At 59.5% G+C, this 7926-nt stretch overlaps 1 protein-coding gene and 1 pseudogene across 1 annotated transcript; both read left to right on the forward strand.

Annotated features, from left to right (window-relative positions):
• Positions 1–2213: 2213 nt before the first annotated feature.
• On the forward strand, positions 2214–3270 carry LOC141949499 (putative G-protein coupled receptor 34; annotated as a pseudogene).
• A 3179-nt stretch (positions 3271–6449) lies between these two features.
• LOC141949496 (40-kDa huntingtin-associated protein-like) lies at positions 6450–7693 on the forward strand. The gene has a single exon (XM_074883179.1). It carries the CDS (start codon positions 6471–6473, stop codon positions 7536–7538), a length of 1068 nt encoding a protein of 355 aa, XP_074739280.1. The 5' UTR covers positions 6450–6470; the 3' UTR covers positions 7539–7693.
• The last annotated feature ends 233 nt before the right edge of the window (positions 7694–7926 follow it).

Raw genomic sequence — 7926 nt, forward strand, 5'->3', positions numbered from 1 at the left:
GCATATAATTCCGATGCCTTTGGGGGTTTGCTGGACTGATTTGTGTCTTGGTGCGATTCTGGCCCGCACTCTTTGATTGGTTTCCCGAAATCAGCCTCCCCTCTTCATCAAATTTGGACCGACATTGATTCGCAAAATGTCTCCCCTTCTTACACCGCGGGCAGATGTTAGGAGCTTTGATCTGCTTTTGCTGATTTGGACATTGTTTTTTGCGATGGCCTGTTTGTCCACACCCAAACCAGACCTGTTGTCTCATGTTTAGGGTAGCAAAGGCAGGTGCCATTGCCTCATATTTATGATCAACAGTGCCAATTCTGTTATATGTTTCTATCATTTGAGTAAGATTCGGATTGTCCAATGGTAACAACACTTTCTGACAGTCAGCATTGGCGTTAGAAACTGCTGGTTCCAATAACAAAATTTGATGAGCCTCCTCATTAGGGATCTGTTTGTCCAAACTTTCTCTCAATCGATCAATAAACTGCACATATGGCTCCTTTGCACCTTGCTTAATGTTGGTAAATGATTTCATAGGTTTGCCGACTTCGGGAACATGTAAAAGTGCTCGATATGCCAGATCTCTGATATCATCCAACGCACGCCGCGGCATCTCCTGTGCTTGTGGGGCGGGATCACACCACTCCCCTTTACCCACCAAGGCATCAAAGGAAAGAACTGCCACAGGGTCACCAGGCGGCAAGGTTAGGTATTGTAGCTGGTTTTGTTCTACAAGCCTATGCCACGCTGACTCCCACAAAGTATACTGGGTTTCTGTCAATATTAATTGCATTAAGGCTTTACAATCTCGAGGAGTCAGGGCGTAGCTCGTCATTACCGAGCCCAGCATGTTAGTAGTATAAGGAGATGTAATCCCAAAATTAATCACTGCTTTTCTGAGTTCTTTAATAACAGAAAATTGCAGTCCTTCCCAACGTGGCTGACGTCCTGCCTCATAAATTAGAGGAGCAACAATCTTTCTCGCCATGTCCATATCCCCTTGCGCCAAAGCTTCTTGCCTCACTTTTCCCCACGGATCATCCCCCGCTAAGGGAGGACACAGGCCAGGGTCTAAAGGATTATCGCAGTCAAAAGACCCAGCACATAAACCTTGCTGCAGGGGTTCAGAACACGTGTCCTCGCCCTCTGCGTCCTCATCCTCTGTTTAACAGACTGACCGCGTTCCTTATCCTGTCGTTTTATTATCTCAAAAAGAGTTCTCCATGTCGGCAAGAGTTCTGCTGCAACCTGATACCCTCGTGTTGCACACTCCCACAGTCTTCCTCCTGCTTCCTCCCATGTCAGAACAGTGAATGCAGTAACCGCGTCAACTCCCAGTACTTCCACTGCTACCCACTTTAAAATTCTCTTCAAGGCATGCGGGTTAATATGCACCTTATGTTTAGCTAACAGTCTTTCCATCAGTGCAAGCACTGACTTTTCTTCCGAGGATATTAAACTCCCCATCACTCCCCCCAGCTCACCTTGCTCACCCTGCAGCGGTGATTGATGCCGGCTCCTGCTTCCTCACAGCAGCTCTTAAGTTCTGTGAGGTTTCCCACCGCAGTGATCCAAGCTGGTCACACTGATCGCCGCCTCACACGGGGCAACATCTGTGGCACCTGAGGCACGGACTCTCCATGAAGTACGAAAGACCCTGTGTTATTACACTATGGTTAAAGCTCTTACTTCATAATCAGCAAATCAGCAATCAGACAGCTATCCACCTTCTCTCCTACCAGCACAAGACCACTCTAACACGCGCTGCGCAGACCAACCAACTGCTTGTTCACGCAGCAGTAACTTCTCACAGCTCAGCACTTTCCCACAGCTCAGTGTTGCAGCTGCCCGTTGTTTTTCCCCGCCACCTCGGCACAACTTGGCAGTTTCTTATCTTACTCCCAAGGTCTGTTTCTCATCAAAGCCTTGCTGCCTGTCAGGGGCTGTGCAGAGCTGACAGGCTGGTGTCAACTCGCCTCTCTCCCACACCCAGTCCTGTTTTCCATGTGCTGTGCAAGCTGGTGGCCTTCACATAACAGTCTGAGGACTGAAAAGTTGTGTTTGCAGTGACCTGGGGCACCAGGGAACCACAGAGGGGTTCACCCACACAGGGGTCTTCAATACCTGCAAGTGACAATGCCTGTATGGAGCCAGCTCATGCAGATGTCCACTCCAACACCATCTGCATTTTTCTTTCCAGATCCAGAGCCCTAACGATGGGCTTCCCGAGCACACCCTTCCCTGCCAGCCAGCTCTCAGAACACAGACTCAGCAATTCCTTCTGTCAGATCCAAGACGAGCTCCTCTCTGTGACAATCCCCGTGATGTGCTGCCTTATCTTCATCGCCGGGCTGCTCAGCAATGCCGTGGCACTCTGGCTGTTCTCACGTGTCACACAGCACAGGACCTCCATTACCGTGTCCATGAGGAACCTGGCACACTCTGACCTTGTGCTCTCCCTCTGCCTGCCCTTCTGCATTGCCTTGCAAAGCAAGAGGGAGCCTCTGGTCTTCTGCAACATCAGCGGGGCCTTCTTCTACCATCACCCCAGTGTGATGCATGTCAGCATCACATTTCTCAGCCTGATCCGCCTCGACTGCTACCTGAAGATCATCCAGCCCCTGCAGGAACTGAGGGTTCACACTGTGTCCTTTAGCACCATGGCCTCTGGGGTGATTTGGTTGGTGCATACAGTGTTCATGCTGCCTTACTTTTTTGATAGATGAAGAAAAGGGCCCTGTGGCCATAAATGCTTCCACTTCAGGAGCAAAAGCACCACAGCAGCAGCTTTTAACATGGTCTCAGTAGCCACTTTCTTCATGCTGCTTTCTGCTGCTGCTCTTCCTCTACCTCTACAGCAAGCTATTTGCCAAGCTCCACAGAGTCTCCTCAGTGAAAGCTCAGCAAATGAACAAGAGGACCAGCACAAGCACCATCGCAAAGACTTTCATAGTCTTCTAGACAGATCACCTAGATAGATCATAGATCATAGATCATCTTCATTGCATGCTTCATCCCCTATCACGTTGCTGGCATTCCTTACATCCTTGCGCAAGCGGGGGCCATTTCTAGTCTGTCCTGGAAGCAGGGTCTCCACCTCACTAACACCCTTGTGCTCTGCATCTCAACCCCCAACAGCTGCCTTGACCCAGTCATCTTCTTGTCCAGCAGCTTCTGAAGGGCTGTGCTCTGCACCATCCGGGACAGGCTGAAGAGAGCTCTCCTAAGGAACCGGGGGGCCTGAGCCACAGCAGGTCTGCGACAGAGATATAGGCTTTCCAGTGGGGCCAAGGTTCCCAAGGTTCTCATCAAGGATTTGCTGTGGCTGCTGGTATTTACCAGACAAGATGGAGAAGATGAAGAAAGAAACTGCAACCACTTCATGTTTCTTCCACTGACATCACCAGGGCTAGAGCTTCCTTGGCAGGGTAAATGAAGAGGAAAGGATAACTGGGACCTCACGTTTTCCTGCACCAGCTCTGCTGACACAGCTGAAGGATGTCTTTCCCAGGAAGAATGAAGGCTGGAAGTGTCAAAGGAAAAACAGCTTGGCCTAGGCTCTCCACCCAGCCTGGGGAAGGGCAGGTACAGAGCGCAGGACTGAGACAGGCTCCTTCATTGGGAGGAAGAGGAGCAATGGGAGAAATGGGAAGAGGAATCTGCTGTGAATGTTTGCTAAGTGCCACATTGTGTCCACACTAGGGAAAGCAGGGAAAGGGAAGGGGAGATGATGAGTGCAGAAGCATTGGGAAAAGAAGAGGGAGACACCCATCAGAGCATTACTTGGGGAGTGGGTGAATATTTTTCTCCATGATGGAGCCCAGAAATGTGCACTGCATGGCTCGGAGGACAGGCATGCCAGGAAACACTGCAAACCTGTAACCCCGAATCAGGACAATGAGAGTTTTTTCTCTCTTCTTGTTACTGCAGTCTTTGTAACTCCAGGTCAGCCTCACTTTTCTGTGTATTCAGGCAGCTCTGGGCTTCTTTTAGTAATTTTGCTTTTCTCATTTCACTGGCATGTTCACCCAGGACCAGCAGCCTTGCCTGGCCATTGCACAGCACTTGTTTGGCACTTGGACTGAGCTGAAAACATCCAGCAAGGGGGCCAACAGCCAAAGGGAATGCACCACAGAAGTGCCTAGCAACATTTTCTGCCTTTCTTATTCTTTGGTGTCTGTTCTCTTCCAGCAGAAGAGAACATTTCCCTGTCTGTATTTTTCCCATTTCATATGCCCATTTGTTTGCTTATTTTAGGACTGCAGACTAGGGGACACAGGCCGAGCCACTCACACATCAGCAAACACAGCCTGGGCAATGAAGAGGAGGAAGGATCTTCCTTCAGACTGTGAACTGTTCTACTAACTGCTTAGCTCAAACAGTTGAATAATACTTGGGAGAATAAAATGTTTTGTTAGAGACTGAATCCTCTGATCTTTCCAGTTAAGGTCTGAGCAACCCCAAACCCCACTGTAGCTCTGTTGAAGGAACACCTTAAAAATCAGAGGGCAAGACTCTCTCTGCTCTTTCATCTCTGCTATGAAAACATTAAAATCAGGAGAGGGATATTTTTCTCTCTAATGGGAGTGGGGGGAAACACTGAAAGCCAAGCTCTTCCTGTGGAAAGATGCAAATAAAGGCCACAAAACTGCTCTTATTTTCTGATTAGCGTTAGCAAGAGTCAAAGCAGAAATGATACGTGGTTTGGAAGCCTCAGCATCACAACACCAAGGCATGTGTACCCTATAAAGCTTCTGGAAAGTCAAGTTTCCCCCCTCATAAAGTGAAGTCCCTCGGCATCTCCCTTCCTGTACAATAGCACAGAGGCTAGAAATCCTCCTGACCTGAAGGCATTGGAGGGCTGTGCAGGACACAAAATACCAGGGCAGGTCTCCCTTTTGGGGGAAATGCAAGGGACGATGGTGCGGGTGAGAGGAGATTGGACCGCAAGTGCAGGTGGGCGGGCTGGCAGGCAGGATGAAGCAGGAGGCTGGCAGGGAACCAGATGCAGCCCCTGGGTGGTAGGAGAAGCCTGAAAGTGAGCTCCTGGTTCCTGCCACCCTGGGTGGGAGCCACAGTGCATAAAGGCAAGAGGCGAGGCCCGGCTCGCAGGGAGGGATGTATTCTATTAGAGCGGCTCGTACCGCTGGGATGGCCCCAGCCCGGCCGTGCTGCCCAGCCCAGGGTAGAGGTTGGCAGAGGGCAGGGCACTGCTGGGACTGGCCACACGGAGAAGGTCTTTAGTCCTGAGGACAGACGATTCCTGCCCCTGCTTGGCCTCAGCGCAGGAAGCACCCGCTGACCCGCAGCTCGCAGCCCGTCTCGCGGCACCGGGAGATGCTGACGGCTCGTGCTCTGCGCAGCTGTTGGGAGCTGCTGTTCCGTGAGCTTCGTTATGCTGCAGCACCGTCCCCTGCTTGGGACTGTTCTACTCATTCCCAAGAGTCGCGGAGGGCCGAGCTACATCACGGATCAAACTCCAGCTCCCCCCGGCAGCTCTGCGGTACCTTTGGTGAGCTGAGAGCAGAGGGCAGAGGGCTCCTTCTCACAGTCCTGCCCGGGTGGTTTTATTGGAGGAGTGGAACTCCGGGCATCAACGCGAAGCACCGGGCTTGAAGGTCACTTCCAGCCCTCGACGCCCGCCCCGTCCTTGGGGACTTTCCCCAGCGCGTCGATGGGACACGCGTCGGGAAGTGCCCGGCCCCCGGCAACCCCGCGGTGCCCCGAGCCCGGCGGGGCCGAGCAGAAAGCCGAGTGCCGGCCGGCCCAGCCTGGCGCGGGGACCCCGGGGAGCGGGCAGAGAGCGGGGGGCAGGCTGGCTGCAGAGGAGCCCCCGGGGCTCCCCGGCCGCGGCACCGCCGCTGAGTGCGGCTCCGGCCCGGCACGGCGTGAGCGCGGCCTCTCGCGGGCGGAGCGCGGCCCTGCCCGGCCCGTGGCCTCTGGCAGCCGCTTGCCCCTCCGGTGCCGGTATGTGCAGCGCCGGCGGTTCCCGAGGTCAGCTCTGGGCGCTCGGGCAAGTCCGGACCGCCGGCCGCTCTCCGGTGCGAGCGTTCACCCGTCACCGCTCGGGCTCCCCCGGGACTCCCGCCCCGCCCCGTCCTTTGGCCGCCCGCCGCCGTTTGAGTCAACGCTGCGGGCCCGGACGCGGCTGCCGCCGGCTGCCCCGCAGCGCCCTCGCTGCGCCGCCCTGCGCCTGCCGGGCCGGGGCCGTGGCGGGGCCGTGAGCGCGGGGCCGCGAGCGCGGGGCCGGGAGGGCGGAGCCGCCCAGCCCCGGCGGGGCCCGGGGGCGGGGCCCTCCCCGCGCAGCCACGCCCCCGCCCCGGCGGGCCGCGCGCCCATCGGCCGCCTCGCCCGCAGCAGCCGCGGCCCCGCCCCGCCGCCCGCGTGACCCCGGCGCGGGCGCCCATTGGCCGGCGGCAGCGAGGCGGCGCGCGGCGGCGCGGCGGGCGCGTCAGTTCCGGCGGGCGCGCGCGATGCTGGCGGCGGCGGGCGGCTCCGGGCCCGGCGGGGCGGGCGGCTCCGGGCCGGGCCTCGGCGGGGACGGGGACTTCCTGTCGCGGTACCGGCTGGTGTCGGCCAAGCTGCGGCGGCGGTTCCTGCGGAAGCCGAACGTGGCGGAGGCGGCGGAGCAGTTCGCGGCGCTGGCGCGGGAGCTGCGCGCCCAGGAGAGCCTGCCCTACGCGGCCTGGTGCCAGCTGGCCGTGGCGCGCTGCGCCCAGAGCCTGTTCCACGGGCCCGCCGAGGCGGCCGCCCTGGCCGAGGCGGCGCGGCTCTTCCTGCGCCAGGAGCGGGACCTGCGGCAGCGCCTGGGGCTGCGCGGCGGCTTCGGCGAGCACGTGGCGGCGGCGCAGAGCTGCGGCGCCTTCGCCGCCCGCCTGCACCTGGAGCGGGGGCAGCCGGCGCTGGCGGCCGGGCTGTGCCTGGAGCTGGCGGCGGCGCTGCGCGACACGGGCCGGCCCGCCCGCGCCGCCGCGGCCCTGCAGCGGGCGGCCGAGCTGCTGGCGGCGGCGCGGCTGCCCCTGGAGGCGCTGCGCTGCCTGGCCGAGCGCGCCTCCTGCCTGCTGCTGGGCCGCGACTACGCCGGCGCGCTGGCGGCGCTGACGCGGGCGCAGGCGCTGGCCGGGGCCGGGCTGGGCGGCGGCGGCGGGGCCGCGCCCGGCGGCGCCTTCCTGGACGTGCTGGCGCGCTGCGAGGTGTCGCGGGTGCTGCTGCTGCTGCTGCTGCAGCCGCCGCCCGCCAAGCTGCTGCCCGAGCACGCGCGGACGCTGGAGCAGTACTGCTGGGAGGCGGCGGAGGGCGGCGCGGGGCCGGGGCCCGGGGGCGGCGGCGGGGCGGGCGGCGGGCTGCCGCCGGCGGCGAGCTACCTGCCGGCCGAGCTCTTCCTGCTGCTGCAGTCGGCCGTGCTGGCGTGCCAGGAGAAGGACGCGGAGGCGCTGAAGGCGCTGCAGGCCGAGCTCTGGCCGCTGCTGAGCGCCGAGCAGAACCACCTGCTGCACCTGGTGCTGCAGGAGATGCTCAGCCCCGCCGGGCAGGGCCTCTGAGCGCCGCCGCCGGCGGCACGGACGGGCCCGGCCGAGCTGCCGCGGGGCGCCCGGGCCCGGAGCCCCCCGCCAGCCTCTGGCCGCGCGGCCTCCGTGCCCTTCTTCATCTCCCGGGCGAGCTCTGTAGCGGAAGCGAGTAATAATCGGCGGGCAAACGTGTGTGTTCATCTGCTCCTTTCTCTTGTGCCGTAGCGAGCTGCGAGCTGTGCGCGGTGGAAGCCGTCGCGCTCGAGAAAGCGCAGCCCCGCGGCAGAAGGGCCGGCGGGGGGCAGAGCCGGGCTGCGCCTCCGAGACCTGCCTGCGCTCGGCGGGGAGGAGCTCGCCCGGGGCGCCTGTGTCTGTCACCTGGGAACGGCAGGCTGCTGGAGCTGCTCTCTCTAAAAACCCC

This window comes from Strix uralensis, chromosome 13 (assembly GCF_047716275.1).
Source record: "Strix uralensis isolate ZFMK-TIS-50842 chromosome 13, bStrUra1, whole genome shotgun sequence".
In the NCBI taxonomy this organism is placed as follows: domain Eukaryota; kingdom Metazoa; phylum Chordata; class Aves; order Strigiformes; family Strigidae; genus Strix; species Strix uralensis.

What these genes read in the sequence shown, in the direction of transcription:
- LOC141949496 (XM_074883179.1), top strand. Translation starts at nt 6,471, where the DNA reads ATGCTGGCGGCGGCGGGCGGCTCCGGGCCCGGCGGGGCGGGCGGCTCC.